The sequence below is a fragment of the Trichomycterus rosablanca genome, chromosome 21 (genome assembly GCF_030014385.1).
Source record: "Trichomycterus rosablanca isolate fTriRos1 chromosome 21, fTriRos1.hap1, whole genome shotgun sequence".
Classification (NCBI taxonomy): Eukaryota; Metazoa; Chordata; class Actinopteri; order Siluriformes; family Trichomycteridae; genus Trichomycterus; species Trichomycterus rosablanca.
This window is the reverse complement of record NC_086008.1, coordinates 9,605,989-9,630,010: the sequence shown is the minus strand read 5'-3', so window position 1 is coordinate 9,630,010 and position 24,022 is coordinate 9,605,989. Positions and strand designations below refer to the sequence as shown.

Genomic DNA, 24,022 nt, shown 5'->3' with positions numbered 1-24,022 from the left:
GTGAATGTACAGTATTATGTTGTGCATTAGAGAGGTGGTCATCTACTACCAGAGTGCTCCACTCCACTCTGGCATGGAAAACACTGGACAAATTGCTCTATACATACATATATATTAACTTTGTTTTTAATATCAGCAATTATAAGCAGAATGCACAAAATGCTACTAAGTGCATATCAGTACCCATATTGAACATCTTACGATTACATTTGGAATGTACAGCAGTGTTTTCTTGTTCTTTGACAGGTCTGGTGACTGATGAAATGCTTATTATAAATATTAAGTTTTATTACTAAGTTAATTTATGGGATCAGCATAAGCAAAATGAAGCAGGCCAAATTGTATAGAGCATTAAAATTGTATCATTTAATCATGTTTATAGTACATGCACTAAAAATACAAGTTTATTCTGTGCCTGGTTTACCCCTCCTCCTAAAATGTGAGTAGGTAGATTGATAAATAGCAGAAATAAACACTAAAACATGTAAAGCACAGTTAGTGTGCTGATTAAAGGTTTGTGATAAGAAAAGACCACTGAGCTTTGAAGGTTTGACTGCATGACACAAATAACCCAATGCACAGTTAAATCAAGCTCAAAGGATAAAATTATTGTATTATAATTATTCTAATTCAAGCAAAGCATCTTTTACATGGACCAAAACATTGGAATAGGGATCCCTGTCCAACAGAGAGACACTAAAAGATATCAGCTGTTTGCATTAATAACTTGCTCCGAATAGTTTAAAAAGCACATGTCGTTTGAATACTGCCTGTAGTGTTTGGACTGAATAAAAATACATTTTTGTATTTTAAATAACCTGTACTTTCAACCTTGTAAATACAGTATGATTGTTAAATACAAATATAGTTATATTTTTACATCAACATTCAGCATAATGGAACACTGACTATAGTCTAGTTTATGTGCAGCTTATCGATTTCTGCTAATAGCCCTGCTTAAATATTGCTTACTGTGAAAATCTATATTTGCAAAGGTCATACAAATATGGAAGAAATGGGAACTACAGTATATTTTTTATGGAAAGCAGACACATTGATCCATGCTAAAAAGATTTACCCTGTGTTATAGAAATCTAGCGTTTTTGACACACTCTCTATTTACCATATCCGATACGTAGGGGTAAGTTTTACAAGCAATTTTTGAAAAGACAATTGCTCAAAGGTTTAAGGTTATGGATGAAAAACAGAGCTGAAAAATTAAAGTGCCTCTATTGTGAGTCCTTTTTGTTGCCATTTAATAAATGTTTAATAATTGCAGAGATTAAACATATCATTTTGCTGGACTGAAACCTTTCAGATTTGAGAGGGTTGGGTAGAGGCAACAATAGTTTACCATCATTGACAGTAGTGTGTGCAGATTTTTCAGGTGTAGCACCTTTGCTAGTTTTAAAACAAGAATCCCTGTAAAATAACAGCATCCTCTGGTTAGAAATTGACACTGGTTAATACTAATGAAAAGCTGTACCAGCAAGGTAGATGTTTCACATAAGGGTCCGCTCAGATACAGTAGTGTTTTGCGGTTCTAAGCACTGACTACTAAGATTTGAACCAGAATTACCCGACACACTACCATGCCATCTACCATGTCAGTGGCACTGCAGGGCTTAGAATGGTCAACCAGATTTCATATGCACCTATGAGGAATTTCTTTCGATTCATGGACAGGTAGAGGAGGGCTGTGCATAGCAATATGTGACCTCAGCCCGACTGAACAGCTCTGGAATGAACCGGAACATCAATTGAGGCTCAAATCAGTGCCACACCTTTCGACTGAATTCCCACAGACTTCAAAGTCTTGTGAGAAGCCCTCCCAGAAGAGACGCTGCTGTTACAGCTCACATAGAGATCACTCTATTTTAATTCCATTTGTTTTTGAAATGTGGTGTCCAACAACTTCACGGTCAGGTGTCCAAATACATTTGGCCGTATAGTGTATGTCGAGCTGCACCACTATGCTGCCATCACTCCTTCGTCAGTGCTGGGACAATTATTTTAAGTAAAATACTTAATAAGATATGGTGAATAAAAAAAAGGTTAAAAACACCAGAGTAAAAAGGCAGTTGGTCCGTTAAGGCCACACACAGGCCAACTACTATTAAATGTAAAAATCTGGATAGAAATCTTGCATTCCCAGGTGAAGAAAAACAGGAGTGATGGTCTGTGGGGGGCAAACGGTACCATCCAAGCACAAAGCACCTGTACATGAAAGAATATAAAAGAGATATTAGTAACATACATATTAGCTGGACATGTGACAAAGTTTTAGTAATGCCACTTTTTTATTGCACAGCACCCTATTGTATGGTACTGTGTAAGGTAGTGAGCAATGGAGGGACTTTACAGTATCCTCACAGTGGTACTTCGACTATTTGAATACTACATAACTATTATAAATAATTTCATTTTCATGCTTTAGCTCTGCTTTATCCAGGGTTGTGGTGGGTCCAGTAGCCGTTGAATCACAGGCTACACTGCAGCAACACACACTGCTAATACCACCTCGGACATACCCTATGTATGTAAACACCCGACCTTCCGATTGCACTGCTGGGGATTTAAACCCTTGATTCTAGCAGTAGTGGCCTAGCACAGTCTACCATTGTGTCACCAAACAGTCATATTATTATATTGATAATGTAGTTATAATGATTATATGAAGTACTTATCAGAGCACCAGTATGAAGATTGTGTGATGTGCTGTGTGTGAGTACCTGATCTGTATCCTCTAAATATACAATACAAAATTAATTGAACGAGGCAAAAACATATCTTTAAACAAAACATTTATAGGCTGTATTAAAAGGCTATGACTGAACATAAATAGTATGTCTTCTAATGTTTTAACTTCAATACCAATACTACACCGATCAGTCACAACAAAGCAGGCTAAAAAAGTATGTAGAGAAATAGATGGACTACAGTCAGTAATTGTAGAACTACAAAGTGCTCCTATATGGTAAGTGGAGCTGATAAAATGGACAGTGAGTGTAGAAACAAGGAGGTGGTTTTAATGTTATGGCTAATCGGTGTAAACAACAAAACTGTACAGATGATTAGGATACTGCCACCCCTTCCTTTTTTGTGCCACCAAGTAATGTAAATGTGATTAGGATGTGTTGCATACAAACATGTTGAAGAAAAGGACATTTATTAAGGAAAGCTAGCAGGTAAAATCATTCCTCTGAGCAAATCCATTTTATTTTTATAAAATACAAATTTTATTACTTTCTTAATGCAATGTATTAAATAGTTTTTAAATAATTATCAAAAATAGTTATTTTACACTTTTTAGTTGTTTGGACCTATTACCATGGTTGATGGTGGGGAAATGGAAAAGGGGGAAAGGGTGGGAAACCAGGAGACGGATGGAAAGACGGGCCAGGGTGGCGTGGAGGAAACATGTTGGGGACAGGGTGGCGTGGAGGAAACATGGGGCGAACACGGAACATATGAGGTACTCTACATCCTACGAAAACAGAAAAGCAGAGCATTACAAAACAATGCATGCATAGCAACAAGCAGAAATAAATACAACTCTAAATCATTTTTAAAAAAAAGGGGGGGAGTTTATTATTTGGAAAGTAAATCCATTTACAGGTTGGTTCTATTTCTATTTTTTGCTGATATTGATTATAAGAAGATTAAAATGTCGATAATTAAAATGATCACTTATTACCATAATCTCAACCGATATGATTTTAAAAAGTCAAATGAAGCAAATCCCAACTGATTTTAAGCTAATAATATTACTTTTAATGTGAAATAATGAAAATTGTAAACTGCAAAAACAGTGCAGCTTATTTTACACATCAACACTTACAGGAAGGTCCAACAGATGAATACCGACAGAACAAAATTCTACAATACAAACAGCTATAAGGACACTTTCACCTCAGAACCTCCCCAAAAACTGCTTCAATTCTTGGAAGCAAAACTTAAAAACGCCATTTAAGTATTAATACTAATAAAAATGAATAAAACTCTACAACCTCATAGTTACACAAACACTATAACTACCATAAGCACAAGTAAAGAAAGCAAATCAACCCACCACTTTGACATTTAAAGACATTTAAACATTAAAATTTATTAGCTAGCCATGATAACCATAGCAGCTGGCATGGCGTTAAGAATTAAACAAACAAACAAACAAACAGGAAGGTCATGGGGAATTTTTACTAAGCACTTTTCAAGTTTAAAATGAGTATTTAAGTGCAAACATTATTCCTCTTTTTAAATACATAAATGATGTACGGTTCTCAAGTTAAAACAGTCGAAAATGCCCAAGCACTGTTAGTCAAGTAAAAATAGTATTAAAAAAAAGTCTTAAATGTCTGGAACAATAATGACAGGATCAAGCATGCTGTTGCAGCTGAAGCAAGAGTTACAAGGGTAAGACACAAGGGTCCTGCCCCACATTCATTAGGGATTAAGAAAAAGTACTTATTAATAAGCAGCGTGCTGTCTCAGATGAATTTTCAGGTTGTATATAATACATGGAGTACTGAGCATCTGTAAATTAAACTAGCACTGTTGAAGGGTACATTATTATTTCTTATATTAAAGTCTACATTTATGACTAAAGTTTTATTACTGACCTGTTTCTGCCTGTATATTAGTTGACCTATAAGACTTACATACAGTGGCCCTATAAAATTCATTCTCTACTACAGTCCAGGGGAATGGTCTGCACATTGATTAGTTTTAAAGGCTTATTATAACAGCGTATTGATCTCTAATGTGTGCATAATACATTTACTAAGTGGTCAGTAGGACTTACTTTGCACTGACGCACACTGTTATGGCTGCACAGTAAAGCTATGCTTATATCCAAAACTATAAGCTATGCTTATTTTTGGCATTTTACCAATTAGCCTGTACTGTAACTTACTGCAGTTAATTGTGAAATTTCAAAAGTGCAGTGGACCTTATTCTCTGCTCTTACATGGCAAAAGAATTCCCAAAAAGTGCATTACATTGTAAATAAGTTGCTGTTTACGATATACAGTATATGGTTGTACTCTTTGTACTCCTTTTTTTTTTTAGATGAGGTTGGGTGCTTAGCTTGGCTAAACATAAACAATATTGTCATTTAAGAGTAAGGCAGTTATATCAGTTAATTAGGAAACAAGACATAACCAAGTCAAATTTATATTAAACATCATATCCAATATGTAGCTTAATTGAATACTGAATAGAATGTTTTCTACTGAGGTGTTTTGGTGGTGCAAAGGTAACTTCCGCTAGCTTACTACCCCCAAGATCCAAGGTTTGAATCCCCAGCGGTGCTATAGAAATTGGCTATGTCTTGGGGCTTGGCCCTGCAATGCACTAATGTCCTGTTTGGGGTGTGTTACTGCATAGCGCCCAGTGATTCCGGGGAAGCCGGCCCCACCTGACCAGGATAAAGCTTAAATCTGCAATAGCTGCATAGTGTTCCAGTCAATGCCGAACAAAGTGATCAATATTAAATAGATATTAAAAAGTGGAAAAATAATCTGTCTTTAATAACAAACAAGGGGGCCTACCGTATGGTGGGGGCACTACTGGACCACAACCATATACAGAAAAGGCTGCAAATAAACACACAATACTGTATTTACAAAAAAATCAATTTAATCAGGCACCTACTACATAGAGGTACTACTGATGCATTTAAAGTATAAAACTGTAAAACTACATACCTGGTGGAAAATATGGAGGGGCTGGAGGAAAAATAGGAAGTACAGGTCTGGGCATTCTAAAGTTTCTTTTTCCTCTTTGAACTCCATTTATAGCAGCTGAATTTACCTAAAAATGCAAACTGACTTATAATACCTTAACTCCATAAAACAGAGTGTGGAATAGGGTGTGTGTATCTTTTGCTTACCTTTGTGCAGGATCTCTTCCTTTTATTGCTGTTTGTATTGTGCACTGAGAAGAGCCTTTCTATTGCTGACAGAGCCGCATTCGCTTTTGCTACTTTCTTATTAGGTCCACACCCTCTAAACCTCAGTCCATCTACTTCAACCTGATACACACAATTTAAAGCATTTTTACATATGAAAGTATTCAACTAATGTTAAACAACTATTACATAACTGAGAATAAAAATAATACAAATGTCTATTATACAAAACAGCATAATAATAATCTAAATTAAAACCTCAATTTCACAGAATACTTGAAACTACACATTTTAAATAAACAATAAAGCATATGAATTGCTCATCATATCCTTGTGCTTTGTATAGTTGCTGAAAGGGGATTTTTCCTTTTTATAATGCAAGTTTATAAATTTCTGCTTTATTTATATTTTTTATATTGTAATGTTATCATAGCTATTTATACTGGTCGATATCCAATACTGACCAGGTAACGACACCTGATACTGGTCTGTTCTTAATCAGCATTAAGCAGCTGTATTCACTTTTGTTGTGGTTCAAGTTTTTTCGTTCTCCAGTAAATGGAGGTCATTACAAATGACGTAGTACTTTTGAAGTACTCCCAGGTTGTGCAATGCTGGCATACTTTCTACTTCTGTAGGGCAGTTGTAGCCTGGCGGTTAAGGTACTGGACTAGTAATCAAAAGGTTGCTGGTTCAAGCCCCACCACTGCAAGGTTGCTGCTGTTTATGAAACATAAAGGTTTTAGAAACTGATTAGGGCCGAGCTTAGACTTTTGCCATCAGTCTGTGCATGGACATAAGAACATTGCCTGTGCTGACCAGGTAATAAGAAGGGAGGGGAAATGTCATGTCTGAATGAAAGGACCAGTGCCAGTTACCTGGCCAGCACAGGCAAAGAGCCAAGACAGACAATCACTACATCAAGCAGAGCTTGAGGCCACTCTGAAGCCCAGAATGAAAAGTCAGCTGTGACTTCCCAAGGTAAGTCCCAGCCCTAGATTAGACCTACCTAGGTAGCCTTAGCTTATATCTGAAATATTGATGTAGTTTCAGCTAATAACCCATGTGAGCCAAGTACATCTTAAGTCATAGTTAAATGTGGAGTCAGGTACTTCCTATTTGGCTGATTAGTAGTTCGAATATCAAAATCACATTAAATTGACGATATTAAGGGTGTTGTTTTTACTAGCCATAAGCTTAAATCGTAATTTTAAAAACAGTTTCAGTTTGTGTATGTATTTGGTCTTTGTAGTTTAATGTGATTTTCATCATTTGCATAGTTATCTGTATTAAGGCATGTCTGCACAATATATTTAATGGACATTTTACATTTAACATTATAAATATAATTACGCAACTGTATTTAGAGAAAAATCATCTCAGTTTAAGAGACTTTTAAGGAAAAAGGTGCCACCTCAATAATGAAGCGCTGTTGAGGGCTCTCTCCATTCTCTGTTATGAGGTTGTATGAAAGCCCCCTCCTCTTCTCATTCAGCTCCATAACAGGGTTTTTGCCCCTGACTGTCAGGACTGGGCCCTGGATTTTAACCTGAAAACAATAACAAAAAAACCTCATAGACTATACTATATGTACTGTATAGACGCTGTTTACAGAGGACACTTTAATATAGCAAAGCAGTAAGTTATAGTCAGTTTATCAGATGATGTGCAGTTTAATTGCTATTCAGATCCATGTTATAGGCACTTGAGAAGCACAGCAGTATATTACGCTAACTTACGCTAATCACTGAGCTCCACGTATTAGTGCACTCTTAGTGCCAGTCCCAAGCATGAATAAATAGGAGGATTTGTGTCAGTAAGGGTATCCAGCACAGTAACTGTCAAGTATATAGTGAACACAATCAAAATGATAGATTTTAATGCCAAAAGGAACTACCTGAAGGGCCTAGGTCTACCTTTACCCTTTAAGAAAATAGCCAGATCTATGGCTGTATGCACCCCCTGCTGTCTCTAATAGTGGGGTTGTAATGACTGCATTTGCATCACTTCATAGTTTATAAGCTGCACCTTTCAAAAAGATCTCTGACTGGCAACAGAAGTGCTTAAAATCACTAAACAACAAATATTTTTAAGTTACATGTTTTACAGTTTATTTGTGAAGAATTCTATCAGCAATTTTTACATAAAAAGTTAAGACTATGCAGCCTCATGGACTAAAATGTAAATATTTTTGGAATTTAAAGTAAAAAATAATCTCTCCTTACTTTGGTTGATGAGCTGTGTTGGGAGTTATTGCTGGAGCTTTTGGGCAGAGTCTTTACCTTCTCACAGTCTGACTTATCCTCACCAGTCAATAATGCAACATCAGTACCTGGTACAGCATTGTAATCTCACCGTTAGCCAAGTAAATTGTTAAACTAGCTTGAATGCAGTAAAAGTTAATAAAACCATTGCATACCATTTGTTAGTTTTATTTTTTTGCTTTTGGGTTCCTCCGATGTTTTATCTTCAAGGAGTCTTTTCTTAGAATCCCCTGCTAAACAAGCACATTTATTTTCAACATCCCTGAACTACAGAACATGATTTTTAATTTATTTTATTCTTCTGGACTTCTGACAGCTGATAAATACTGATTAGAGAAAAATCTGGGTCAAATTAGTCAACACAGAATTAACATTTTCCTATTAAGACAGGGACTTACCAAGTGAAACAGATATATAAAAAAAATAAAGGCGTAATCTGAATAGTGACATTATTCTCATGGCCACAATTATGAACAAATTACGTATGACGCTTTAACCAATGCAAGCTAGGCTAATTAGGCTGTTAGCACTACCTTTATATAATCACAATGCTGAAATATTTTACAGGGTTGAATACTATAAAAACTATAAATACTGAAATACTACTGTTTGTACAAGTAAAATTTACATATACAAATATATACAAGATGCAGATACTGGGATACTTCAAAACTGGCTTTATATTATTATTTTATTATTATTTATGAGGATTTTAATGTCATGTATTACACACTGTGGTTACATTCATGACAGAAACGATAGTTATTCATTACACAAGATTCATCAGTTCACAAGTTTAATGGCAAACACAGTCATGGACAATTTCGTATCTCCAATTCACCTCACTAAGGAAACCGGAGCTCCCGGAGGAAACCCACGCAGACACCGGGAGAACATGCAAACTCCACAGAGATAGGACCCAGACCACCCCAGCTGGGGATTGAACCCAGGACCTTCTTGCTGTGAGGCAACAGTGCTACCTATTGACCAACCATGCCAAAGCTGGCTTTATAACTGTCATGTAAACTGGGCTAATGTAACGTACAAAAAACTGTGGTTATTATGAAGATTCAAAAAGCCCACCCGTTTCTACCAATATCTATTGTAAGCTATGCTAATTAGCCACTAGAAAAAACTAGCCAAGTGTGCTAACCTTTTTTCCTCAAATAAGGGTTTTTAGTTATTGATTTTTTTTCCACCTCTGGCAAATTCTAATATAAATTCTATGGTTTTGGGGCACTTTTTAGGTCACTTTTTGGGTCTGTTTTTCCACCTAGCATATACTATATACACATAAAAACATTTAAAGTTTTTGTTCAGGGGCAGCTTACATAAATTTTACTCATCACAAATATCGAAGAACCAACCTTCTGTTTTCATGACCTCTGGGTCCTCTGCAGACTTAGCTGTAGGAAGAGGATCCATCTGTAAGAACTTGTAAACCTGGCCAAAAGCTAGAAGCCGTAGTGCATGCTAAGAATGTACAGAATATTAAAACATCAGGTTGGTAATTGTTTTTATTTGACCTATAATTTAATTGTTCTATATGACACCTTTTATTGGAATAAAAAAAAAGTTCATACCTGGGCAGTATGGGTAAGAAGTTCAGCTTCTTCAATCAACATAGCTGATAAAGTGTCTACTTGCTCTTTTTCACATGGATCATAAAGCCCAGGTCCACCTACAAAATAGGAAGCAAAAATACAATAGGAAGCAAAAACTGTCCATGTTATAAATAATGTACCTTTTCCTGCCATCTGAAATCAATATGCTGGCAGATTTCAGGCTGAGAAAACTAACCTGGCAGGAGGATGCCTGACGCAATGCATCCCAAGACCCTTCGCAGAGTTTCACTGGGACCCAGTGGCCTGTAACTTGTTGCAACGACTTTCTCACAAATCAGTTCAATCGGCTGCAAATCAAATATGCATTTTATTACAAAACTAGGTTAATAATAAAACCTACCTATACCTATAAAACTCATATGCACTAAGTTCATCTAATCCCCACTCTATAAGCAGTGTCGTCCATGTGAGGATTTATTTATTTATTATCTTTATCCTATTTAGGGTCACCATGTAAATGATTCATTGGGCAAAAGGCAGGAAACACCCTTGACAGGTCACCAGTCTATCAGAGGTCATACACACATTTTCCTACCTAGGGCAATTTTAGTAGCTTCAATTAATCTGGCTGTATGACTTGTGGGAGGAAACCGGAGCTCCGTGAGGAATCCCACGCACATGAAAAAGTCCACACAAAAAAGACCCAGACCGCTCCACCTGGAAGTCAAACCCAGGATCTTGCTTTGAGGCAACAGTGCTACCCTCCTGCCTGAAGACCAAGCAAATTTCCATATATAACGGTGTACTAGTGTGAGGATAATGTGCTACAGAGTACTGGAAGTAATATGGACTAGAGCCAATTCCCCTTACATTCCAAAAAATGCAAGAAGTGTAGTGTCTGCTTTTAATTATCTTTATGTGTAAGTGAGAAGGTACTTTTGTGCATCGGATTTCTGCTCTTTTTAGAGAGTTTTCCTACCTTGCACCTAGTGTTTGGCGATCTAAAAATGAATAATAATGACACGATGTGTTTATCTTTACGACCTGGATAAGTTCCAGACCATAAGTTATAAAAAAACTAATTCAGAAATACAGGTAATTCAAAAAGGTTACATGGTAAGCATAACAATTTTGTTAATGTCATATCCATTTACTAAACCCACACCCAACTCACCCATTCTTTGAGCGGTGCCCATTCTGGCCTCTTGTTGCATATATCCCTGAATATCCGGAGAACTACAAGGCAGGACTCCCTACCATTAACTCGGACCTGTAGCATCAGACCACACTTTAGCAGCTTAGCAGAAAGACGTACAGATGTAAAGAGGTCATGCAATAAGCATACACCAAACAGCAAAGGTGTCAAAGAACAGATACAGAATGTTTGACTTATTTTGGGGTCATTCTAATGTGTAATGAGTTGTCTGATTTTGCAGAGTGAATGGACAGTGTTAATTTTTAAATCAAATTATTTCAACGTGTACATCACGTTCAAAATGTTTTAAATTTGTCTGTTTAAGGCTATGACAACCACATAGTGCAAACGGATGGCCGACCTGGAACCATTTGGCATGTCGCAGAGAGGCCAAAGCAAGCAGGCATCTCTGCTGGTCCAGCAGATCAGACGGATCTTTCGCTTTAGTGTTTTCCACTGGTGAGAAAAACAGAACAGGACACACAACAGATTGGCAGTGAGCTTTTCTGTCAGCACACACTGGCAGAAAAGTGTAATGCTAGAGTTAAGATCCCATTGATCTGACTTAGAGAAGATTTGTGCAAGTCAATTATATTTTAAATTGTTTATGATTAGTTTTTTTCCAATTCAAGATGCAGATCAGTGGCATGGCTAGTAAGCAGACCAAATGATTTAACCCTTAGAGCCATGTGTGTTTATCTGCTGAAAACCTGAAGCGTGGATAAATAAAGGACCTCTGTATCTTTGCCCAATGTTGATCAATTTTCCAAATTAGTAAATAGTTGCAGTGCCAGATTGGATGAATAATTTAGTCTGACGATAGGCTACATTTAGTTTCCCTCAAAATCTGACGTGTTGACTGATGGGTTTGTCCTCTTGGCTGAGCACCAGTCGATATGGAAATTCATACAGTTTATAACCTTGAAGCAGATACAAGATCTTAATTAAAATTCTGTCCTCAGGGGGTAAAAACACTGTATCTACTGCTAAACAGAAACACAAATGATTGTCATGGTAACCAATATTTCAAATAAATCAAATGACCTTGTTGTTGTGCCCAACAGTGAAGGAATTTTGAAAGTTGATCAACATTTTCCAACATTATCAGCAAAGGTACAGAGGTCACTTTTTTTGATTCAGTGTATTTACAGTGAACAACTGCTGCAAATGTATTAACGTAAACAAGCTTTTAATGTGTTTCATCCTAGCTTGTGCTTTAATGCAAGGGAAAGACTCAAGAATATGCTAATTATATAATTTGAAATTAAAAATAATATAATAATAATCCCCTACAAATATTTACGATTGATTTTAGAAATGTAAATAAATTAATGTAACACAAATGCATCTTTTTTCCATTTAGTCAATTACAAATGAGATAATAATATGTATACAAAGTGTTTTTTAGATAATGCTTAATATTTGGGGTTTTTTTTCGTAATGTTTATTCGTAATGTTTTTTAGGAGTAAGTGACAATATGTGTAACTTTCTATAGAGATATTGGTAAAGGTACAGTATATTCTTGAGCTCCCAATGTTATGCAGTTTATATCTCCGTGTTAAACCGTTTATGATCATAAACAAAGAAATTAGGGTCAGAAAAAAACTGAAACTTTAGTTTGTTGGTATCTAAGGGTTAAAACAGGCAAAGGCTAACACTGCTTTCATATGATAAACATTTTAACTTTTGCTCACTGCAAGGCCGGGCGCACATTGCCGCTTTGCTTTCAGTTGTGAATCGTAGTGATGTGTTTTTTGCAAACGAGTCAGATCTTTGAATTGGTTCTTCTACCTAAATGCTGCTGCCAACTTATGGTAAAGAGCCTGATAGACAAGTCTGACAGATAGATAGATCCCAAGGCATAAGAAATAGAATACAAACAGACTCACAGACTCACTGCATTAAAATGACCAATTTTAAAAAATATATTGTTTATGCATTTTCTCCCCCCTTTTCTCCTGACTTTTTAGCGCATCCAATTGCCCGATTGCTTCTCCACTAATGCCGACCCCCGCTCTGATTCGAGGAGAACGGAGCTAACCCACGCCCCCTACGACACGTGGGCAGCAGCCGTATGCATTTTTTTCACCCACTTTAGGCGAGTGCATATATGCGAATCAGCCTTGTGTACGGAGAGACACTCCCTGATCAGCGCACTCTTTCCTCGCCTCTGTGCAGGAGCCTTCAATCAGCCAGCAGAGGTCGTAGTTGCATCAGTCACGAGGAGACCCTATCAGGCTTATTACCCCACCCCTATATGAACAACAGGCCAATCGTTGTTCATGTGGCCGCTCAGCCCAGCCGGATGGCGGAGCTGAGATTCCATACAATGTATTCAAAATCCCAGCTCTGGTGCGCTAGCGTGTGTTTTTACCACTGCGCCACCTGAGCGGCCTAAAATGACCAATTTACAAGTAAATTAATAAAATAAATTCATCACTAGATTATTGTACATGTTTATATGACAAAATGAGATCCATGACGTGATAAACAAATAGGTTTTAAACAGCAACACCCAGAAAATTACGTCAGAAATTTGTGACGATAAGAACTGCGACAAACATCAACCGGCCACTGTGTATTTTATCTGTGTTTTCAAAACTGTCTTCACCAAGAATGTTTAGAACCATGACTATACTGCCCTGACAGGGTTCTCAGACACAATTGGCTATGTCCAAAGAAGGGAAAGCCAGATAGGAAACTTCTATTAAGCTGGAACCAGTGGTGAAGGATTACAAAGCTAACAGAGCAGTCCTCTGTACGTGTTATGGTCACTGGATTCCTGTATCACAGGGGGCGTGTGCTAGTCTTCAGCCCTTCTTGACCAGAGTAGATGTAATGCATGTGATAACTTAAATTGAAATTACTGAATTGGGAAAAACTGGGAAAAGGTGAGTTGCATCTAACCACACAATATAAACAGCTTGATACAATTATGATTATGGCATTATGGCAAGGCATTAAAATGGAAAAGCAAAGCGGCAAATCCCACTCGCTCAGTAGAAGAATAATGGCATAGCAAGCACACAGCAATTTTGCAGCTTTTCATTTGAAAGCAGCCTAAAAATACAAGCATGAAAACCGGTCCAAAAAACTAATCACTATATGTATCACACACCCATTTTGTGTAAAGGTGTTTGAGGAAAAGAAAGCTGATCTTTCTAGTTTGGGATGTTGGATCCAAGCCTCATGCTGGTATTTTTGCCACATTTGGTCACATGTCTATTATTCCAGGAAGGTCTTGTTCCTGCGAGATTAAATACTGTAACAAGCCCAACTGTGAGATCACTATTCTGAGAGAAGGGTGAGGGCACAGAACATGACAGTACAATCCATTCCTGTTATTATTTTATATGATTCAGTAGGACAGTATAGAGAATCCGTGCAGTGTACAAAGTGCAGGAAGAGAGAAAATTCAGTGGGGTGAATCTTAAATATTTTAGTGGAAATAGTGTGAGATGAGTGAAAGGAAGAAAAAGGATCCCAGGGCTCCCCCTCCACACACCAGCTGCTGTGTCAAAGATTTCAAGGATCCGGTAGCACCAGGCTGCCAACAAGCATCATGGATGTTGAGTCACTCAGACTGAATGTGAATTATTCTTCTTCCATTAAAAAAAAGCATTAACATTTGTGTAGGTTTGATCAAAGAAATCACTGAACAATAGATTCTGTGTGCTATTCTATCTGTTTCTTCTCGGCATCTTAGAATTGAGGTTACTTTCATTCATGTGAATACTGCGGCTGTTACCTTGACCTTCCTCCAGTGCTTTGCTTTTCATCTGCATTGAAGTGAGGCTGACTTTTAGAATCAGTTCAGGTTTGCTGCATTTAAACACTAGAATCGCTGCCTCTGGAGTGCATGGCTGCACCGTGTGCCTGTCCTCCGACAGTTTCTGCAAAGCAAGAAAGTACAGACCACTACACACACATATACTATATATATATATATATACTGTATATATACAGGGGTTGGACAAAATAACTGAAACACCTGGTTTTAGACCACAATAATTTATTAGTATGGTGTAGGGCCTCCTTTTGCGGCCAATACAGCGTCAATTCGTCTTGGAAATGACATATACAAGTCCTGCACAGTGGTCAGAGGGATTTTAAGGCCAGGATAGTGGCCAGGTCACTACGTGATGCTGGTGGAGGAAAACGTTTCCTGACTCGCTTCTCCAAAACACCCCAAAGTGGCTCAATAATATTTAGATCTGGTGACTGTGCAGGCCATGGGAGATGTTCAACTTCACTTTCATGTTCATCAAACCAATCTTTCACCAGTCTTGCTGTGTGTATTGGTGCATTGTCATCCTGATACACGGCACCGCCATTGGATGCACATGGTCCTCCAGAATGGTTCGGTAGTCCTTGGCAGTGACGCGCCCATCTAGCACAAGTATTGGGCCAAGGGAATGCCATGATATGGCAGCCCAAACCATCACTGATCCACCCCCATGCTTCACTCTGGGCATGCAACAGTCTGGGTGGTACGCTTCTTTGGGGCTTCTCCACACCGTAACTCTCCCGGATGTGGGGAAAACAGTAAAGGTGGACTCATCAGAGAACAATACATGTTTCACATTGTCCACAGCCCAAGATTTGCGCTCCTTGCACCATTGAAACCGACGTTTGGCATTGGCACGAGTGACCAAAGGTTTGGCTATAGCAGCCCGGCCGTGTATATTGACCCTGTGGAGCTCCCGACGGACAGTTCTGGTGGAAACAGGAGAGTTGAGGTGCACATTTAATTCTGCCGTGATTTGGGCAGCCGTGGTTTTATGTTTTTTGGATACAATCTGGGTTAGCACCCGAACATCCCTTTCAGACAGCTTCCTCTTGCGTCCACAGTTAATCCTGTTGGATGTGGTTTGTCCTTCTTGGTGGTATGCTGACATTACCCTGGATACCGTGGCTCTTGATACATCACAAAGACTTGCTGTCTTGGTCACAGATGTGCCAGCAAGACGTGCACCAACAATTTGTCCTCTTTTGAACTCTGGTATGTCACCCATAATGTTGTGTGCATTGCAATATTTTGAGCAAAACTGTGCTCTTACGCTGCTAATTGAACCTTCACACTCTGCTCTTACTGGTGCAATGTGCAATTAATGAAGATTGGCCACCAGACTGGTCCAATTTAGCCATGAAACCTCCCACACTAAAATGACAGGTGTTTCAGTTATTTTGTCCAACCCCTGTATATACTGTATATGTATATATATATATATATATATATATATATATATATGTATACACTGATCCGCCATAACGTTAAAATCACCTCCTTGTTTCAACACTCACTGTCCATTTTATCAGCTCCACTTACCATATAGAAGCACTTTGTAGTTCTACAGTTAATGACTGTAGTCCATCTATTTCTCTACATACTTTTTTAGCCTGCTTTCACCCTGTTCTTGGTCAGGACCCCCACAGAGCAGGTATTACTTGGGTGGTGGATCATTCTCAGCACTGCAGTCACAATGACATGGTGAAAACCATGGTGGTGTGTTAGTGTGTGTTGTGCTGGTATGAGTGGATCAGACACAGCAATGCTGCTGGAGTTTTTAAATACCGTGTTCACTCACTGTCCACTCTATTAGACACTCCTACCTAGTTGGTCCATCTTGTAGATGTAAAGTCAGAGACGATCGCTCATCTATTGCTGCTGTTTGAGTTGGTCATCTTCTAGACCTTCATCAGAGGTCATAGGACGCTGCCCATGGGGCGCTGTTGGCTGGATATTTTTGGTTGGTGGACTATTCTCAGTCCAGCAGGGACAGTGAGGTGTTTAAAAACTCCAGCAGCGCTGCTGTGTCTTCTCCACTCATACCAGCACAACACACACTAACACACCACCACCATGTCAGTGTCACTGCAGTGAAAAACAGCATGAAAGGGGGCTAACAAAGCATGCAGAGAAATAGATGGACTACAGTCAGTAATTGTAGAACTACAAAGTGTTTCTATATGTTAAGTGGAGCTGATAAAATGGACAGTGAGTGTGTGGTTTTAATGTTATGGCTAATCGGTGTATATATATATATATATATATATACTGTATATTACAATATTACAATAACAATTACATTCTTCCAAAAAACTAAATACTACAACAATGCCGAAGAGGTAATGCAATCATCCATTTTACCTCAGCGCCAATAGGTTAGCCAGAGGCTAAGTAACTTTTCCAAATATGAAATACACTACATGGCCAAAAGTATGTGGACACCTAAACATTAATTTAGTCAAAGCAAACTTCTCAATTTAAATGAATTTTACAGCTTGCTGTAATAAGGCAAATTTTTCTGTAGTTAAACCACCTCCAGTGTAGAGCAGCAGACAACCTAGATAATTACATTTCTGGAGCAGCTTTCCCAACAGTGACTGTAAGAATCATCAGCTTCTCTGGCAGGTGGGCTATTTTTAAAAAAGCCACAAAAAACACAAATCTGCAAATACCTTTGTGTAACTAGCCCAATAACTCCAGCTAACCTTCATCTGCTGTGGCAGGTTGGAGCAGATAGTAATAAGTAGCTTTCTGGTGGGCTTCTCTCTGCACAGCAACACTAGCTCCAAGTCCATCAGACCCTTAATGAGGAGGCCTTTACCCATGGATCCAACACGCACCACACCAACCAATCGCCCACCACACCTGAACAATACAAACCAAACATTAACCAAACGTATACACCCAACGGGTTTAATTAAGAATGGACTTCACATAGCTGGAAACAAGGAAGGGCCCTATCTCTAATCAGAATATATTGTCATTCTTGGTTAATGTTATTATTTATCTTATATGGAGAAGGACAAAATTCTGATTGACATTCTGCCAGAAGAATGTTAACCCATGGGTAGTCTTAACATTATACATACTCCCCTTGTCCTAAGGGTAAAATGACCTTCCTTCACTAAACCTCTAAAATAAGGCAGCCTAATTAAATTTTGAATCCCAAACCTATTTTGCATAAAGAAATAACCTGTCGTTTGTCGCAACCTTTGTATCTGTGGTCACTCTGTTAAATGCCAAATCTCAGGTTGAAATAACACTGAGGGCATCTTATCTGCTGTTAATCATATTGGTGGGTCATTTTTGACCCTTAAGACAACACAATGGTAAACTGAATACAGTATAGCCTAGAGGCCATTAATCAGATTCCTAAATTTGATGTGGTAGGTTGCCATGTGCAGAAGACATGGTAAAATCAGTGCAGTATAGACTGCAGTGTGGGATCATCAGAGAGCATATTATTCATCTCCTGATATCATACCATCACAGTAGCACAAAATCATTAAAATTACTATTTATAGCCCTGTACACCACCTAAAGCTGTAAACATTGAACAATGTACTGGAGATAAAAGAATATAGATCTGTTGAAAGCATGTACATGCATTCATCAGCTGGAACGATTTGTTTCTTTAGAATCATGAACAAGCATACAAATGCAACAACATATTTAATCAGCATTTTACAGCTCTGCACTCACATTACTGTGCACTGTCAGAGTTACTTGAATTTACACAACATGTCTCCAAAGCAGCCAGATGTTAAAGTCAATGTTTTATTTGCTGCAGTATGAATGTTCTAAAAAATGTTTATTACCAGAACAATGGTTATCGTTTTAAATGCACATGATATACAATATGATTGTATTGTTTGACTTGCTGACTTGTTAAAATGAGGCTGTTGTTGGCATTTAATTGAGGGTAGTTGTAGCCTAGCGGTTAAGGCACTGGACTAGTAATCAGAAGGGTGCTGGTTTAAGCCCCATCACTGCCAAGTGGCTGCTGTTGGGCCCTGAAGCAAGGCCCTTAACTCTCAATTGCTCAGACTGTATACTGTCACACTACTGTAAGTCGCTTTGGATAGCGACAAAAATGTAAATGAACATATCCCTAACATATTCCTAATTTAAGAACTAGAACTGTTATTCAAATGTATTTTTTATTTAACTGGTTTTCTGTTTTGTCTTAGCACAGTAAACAAATATATATCTTGTTCTTGTTGTGAAAGTTTTCAATGTTCAAGCAGTATCTGCAGAATTAGCAAGAAAGACGTTTTAACATCAAATAAAATACACATGCCACTGAAAGTGAGTCAGAGAAACTAACTCTTCGCTGGGTTCTGTAGAATCAGTAGTTGCAGGAACACTGGGCTTTAAGGAACTAGTAAGCCAGTCAGAAAAGTGCTTTAATCCTCCCTCCACCACTGACACCAAGGACTGAACAGCATCTAGCTCTTCAGCTGATGGGTACACCTCTGAGTGTTTGGCCATCACGTAACGATCATCACTAGCCAACGATCCAAGAGAACTCTAAACAACATACAACATCCATAAGCAATGTGATATAATAATACATGAACACACATTATTACAAATGCATTGAAGCATACACCGATCAGCCATAACATTAAAACCACCTCCTTGTTTCTACATTCCCTGTCCATTTTATCGGCTCCACTTACCATATAGAAGCACTTTGTAGTTCTACAATTACTGACTGTAGTCCATCTGTTTCTCTACGTACTTTTTTAGCCTGCTTTCACCCTGTTCTTCAATGGTCAGGACTCTCCCAGGACCACCACAGAGCAGGTATTATTTGGGTGGTGGATCATTCTCAGCACTGCAGTGACACTGACATGGTGGTGGTGTGTTAGTGTGTGTTGTGCTGGTATGAGTGGATCAGACACAGCAGCGCTGCTGGAGTTTTTAAATACCGTGTCCACTCACTGTCCACAACACACACTAACACACCATCACCAATGTGTGTAGAAACAAGGAGGGGGTTTTAATGTTATGGCTAATCAGTGTATGTGCATAGACAAACACAATATTGAATAACAGTCACTTACCTCTGTGTCCTCCTCCATTGTTAATTAGGGATTAAGGATCAAGACAGTATGATGAAACCGAAAGTCTGCATTTGCTGATCTCAACTTCAATCCTTTTGTGCCCTTCCAATCATATTAAGGTACTGAAAAAGATTGTACAGAAAATTAAACCCAGCAGTGATTAATCACTATAAATCCAGATCAACAATACTGGAGTAAACCAACAGTGATGTCAAAGTCTAAAACGTGTCAAAAACAATTGTAAAATTTCTAATCTAACATTTGTAGCATGTCTAAGATCACGAAAAAAAATTATTGTAACATTTTCCTGTATTATAAAATTGTTTTAACAACAAGTGAGTTTTATTTAAAAAAAAATTTACATTCAGCAATAGTTTTTACAAACTCATGCCAATGTCAATCTTACTTGACTGTGGACAGTGCCATCTATATTCAGGCACCTTTTAATTTAATGGCACACCTAGTTCTAAAATACATCTAATCATTCAGACAAAGCATAAGGTGAAAGTGTGCGTTATCTTCCCAACTTATGCAAGAAAACACTGTTCCACATTATTATTAATAAGAGCAGTAGGATTAGCCTCATAATTTTAATCCATGTCTTTTTTTAATAGGTGTGGTAAGATTAGCAGATTAGTTTGCTATGGGCTTAGAGTAGTCACCAATTACAGTAAATCATAATGACTAACAAGGAATTAGGAGGCCAGGTTAGAACAGTAGAAAACATTACAAAACTTTCTACACTGTCAAAGTTGCTTATGTGTATTTTAAACCTGGTGGATTTGTAGACATCTCACAATGCTTTTATACACAATTAACTTTGTCCTTTACAATATGTAATGTTTTACATATACAACCCCTGGCAAAAATTATGGAATCACCAGTCTCTGAGGATGTTCCTTCAGTTGTTTAATTTTGTAGAAAAAAAGCAGATCACAGACATGACAAAAAACTAAAGGCATTTCAAATGGCAACTTTCTGGCTTTAAGAAACACTAAAAGAAATCAAGAAAAATAATTGTGGTAGCCAGTAACAGTTAAGATTTTTAGAACAAGCACAGGGAATAAATTATGGAATCACTCAATTCTGAGGAAAAAATTATGGAATCATGACAAACAAAATAACACTCCAACACATCACTAGTACTTTGTTGCACCACCTCTGGCTTTTATAACTGCTTGCAGTCTCTGAGGCATTGACTTAATGAGTGACAAACAGTACTCTTCATCAATCTGGCTCCAGCTTTCTCTGATTGCTGTTGCCAGATCAGCTTTGCAGGTTGGAGCCTTGTCATGGACCATTTTCTTTAACTTTCACCACAGATTTTCAATTGGATTGAGATCCGGACTGTTTGCAGGCCATGACATTGACCATATGTGTCTTTCTTCAAGGAATGTTTTCACAGATTTTGCTCTATGGCAAGATGCATTATCATCTTGAAAAATGATTTCATCATCCCCAAACATCCTTTTGATAGATGGGATAAGAAAAGTGTCCAAAATGTCAATGTAAACCTGTGCATTTATTGAAGATGTAATGACAGCCATCTCCCCAGTGCCTTTACCTGACATGCAGCCCCATATCATCAATGACTGTGGAAATTTGCATGTTTTCTTCAGACAGTCGTCTGCATAAATCTCATTGGAACGGCACCAAACAAAAGTTCCAGCATCATCACCTTGCCCAATGCAGATTCGAGATTCATCACTGAATATGACTTTCATCCAGTCATCCACAGTCCACGATTGCCTTTCCTTAGCCCATTGTAACCTTGTTTTTTTCTGTTTAGGTGTTAGTGATGGCTTTCTTTTAGCTTTTCTGTATGTAAATCCCATTTCCTTTAGGCGGTTTCTTACAGTTCGGTCACAGACGTTGACTCCAGTTTCCTGCCATTTGTTCCTCATTTGTTTTGTTGTACATTTTCTGTTTTCAAGGCATATTGCTTTAAGTTTTCTGTCTTGACGCTTTGATGTCTTCCTTGGTCTACCAGTATGCTTGCCTTTAACCACCTTCCCATGTTGTTTGTACTTGGTCCAGGTTTTTAGACACAGCTGACTGTGAACAACCAACATCTTGTGCAACACTGCGTGATGATTTACCCTCTTTAAGGAGTTTGATAATCCTCTCCTTTGTTTCAATTGACATCTCTGGTGTTGGAGCCATGATTCATGTCAGTCCACTTGTTGCAACAGCTCTCCAAGGTGTGATCACTCCTTTTTACCTGCATACTAACGAGCAGCTTTAATCTGATGCAGGTGTTAGTGTTTGTAATGAAAATTTGCAGGGTGATTCCATAATTTTTTCCTCAGAATTGAGTGATTCCATAATTTATTCCCTGTGCTTGTTCTAAAAATCTAACTGTTACTGGCTACCACAATAATTTTTCTTGATTTCTTTTAGTGTTTCTTAAAGCCAGAAAGTTGCCATTTGAAATGCCTTTAGTTTTTTGTCATATCTGTGATCTGCTTTTTTTCTACAAAATTAAACAACTGAAGGAACATCCTCAGAGACTGGTGATTCCATAATTTTTGCCAGGGGTTGTAGTATTAATGTGTCTTTAAAACATGAATTTTAAAGCAGTTCAGTTTAACATTAGGTCTTAAAATGAGGCAGATCAACTTCTGGCTTATGCTAGTCATGAAAACAGTCACAACAAAGACTGTCCAAAATACAAGATTAAATCTCACACTATTTTGGGTAAATTTGATCCTATATTGCTTGAATATATAATTATGTTGTTTCAGAGACAGATTTATACTTTCAGCTGAGCTTTAAGCAAACCTGTTGCCAAATGTGTTGTGTTGAATTTCTTAGAGAAGTCACGAGCTACAATCATAATGACTTACAAGAAATTGGAAGGCCAAGTCAGAAATGTAGAAAGCATTACAAAACATTCTACACATTATATAAATAATCAAAGTTGTGTATTTCAGGCCGCTCAGGTGGCGCAGCGGTAAAGTACGCTAGCTCACCAGAGTTGGGGTTTCGAATGCATCGTATCAAATCTCAGCTCTGCCTTTCCGACTAGGCTGGGCGGCTGTATGAACGATTGGCTGTTGTTCAGGGTTAGAGGGTAAGAAAGTCGAATCATAGGTCCTCATAACTGGTGCGACTGCGGCCCCTGCTGGCTGACTGATGGCGCCTGCACAGGGCTGAGGAATAATGCTGATGGGGGTGTGGCCCTCCGTACACAGTGCCCGTCAAGTGTATGAACTCGACTCGTGCAAGTGAAAAATGCACTATCTGTACTGACTGTGCGTACCGGAGGGGGCGCATGTCAGTTGAGAGGCATCCTCAGTCAGCGGTGATGGGTCAAATCAGTATAGAGGACGCATTCAGGGTAATTGGACTCGACTAGACTAGGGGATAAAAAAAAAAAAAAAGTTGTGTCGGTGGATTTGTAGACATCCCAAGATTCTATTTATGCACAACCAGACTAAAACCACTCTGTTCATTTTTAATGAGATTTGTTAAAAGGTACATGGTTTGCATTTACAATTAATGCTATAAGTAGATTTTATCCCCAGTGACTTTGTATTGTATTTATGTTCTTCCAGTGTCCAACCAACAGTGTCAGGACCGGAACCAGTAAATGCATGATGTTGATGTTTCTTCATTGGAATGAATTTGGAAAGCTTAGCTTGCCAACTGACTTAAGACACGCATAAAAACTTTTAATCCAAATTTATGCAAATTAAAAAACTTAACAGGCTCTTCTAAATGAATTAAGCTTGGTTGGCAAACATAAACACAATTACTTAGCAAATTTGCTGTGGCTACAGCACAATTTGAGAAGCTTAGTTGTAAACTTCTGACTTCTGACTTATGTCATGAAAACAGTCACAACAAAGACTGTTCAAAATACAAGATTAAATTTAACACTACTTTGGCTAAATTTGATCCTATATTGCTTGAATATACAATTATGTTGTTTCAGAAACATATTTATACTTTAATTTTAACTGAGCTTTGAGCAAACCTGTTGCCACATTTGTTGTGTTGAAATTTCTGTCTCTGGTAATCGACCATTTGTTACAAATGCTGGGAACAGAGATTTAGGTTTGGAAAGCCTGGAGTATTTATTCTAACCTGAGGCGAGACTACATTAAAACCACAGTTTATTGAGTAATCATGTCTCATTTACAACCATGTAGCAATTATTAAACAAATGTTTACTTTTTTAATATGTGGAATAATATGTTTATCGTATAGTCGAGCTAATGGGAAAAG

At 37.9% G+C, this 24,022-nt stretch overlaps 1 protein-coding gene across 1 annotated transcript; it reads right to left on the bottom strand.

The window, feature by feature from the left end:
- Positions 1-2,116: 2,116 nt before the first annotated feature.
- LOC134335721 (spermatid perinuclear RNA-binding protein-like) lies at positions 2,117-19,810 on the bottom strand. The gene is made up of 16 exons (XM_063018313.1): positions 19,793-19,810; positions 19,051-19,253; positions 17,429-17,588; positions 14,682-14,826; positions 11,294-11,388; positions 10,912-11,007; positions 9,973-10,084; positions 9,756-9,853; positions 9,540-9,645; positions 8,328-8,405; positions 8,134-8,240; positions 7,323-7,457; positions 5,891-6,031; positions 5,706-5,811; positions 5,550-5,594; positions 2,117-2,217 (listed from the first exon to the last, which is right to left on the bottom strand). The coding sequence occupies exons 1-16, from the start codon at positions 19,808-19,810 to the stop codon at positions 2,117-2,119; spliced, it is 1,746 nt and encodes a 581-aa protein (XP_062874383.1).
- Between the last annotated feature and the right edge of the window lie 4,212 nt (positions 19,811-24,022).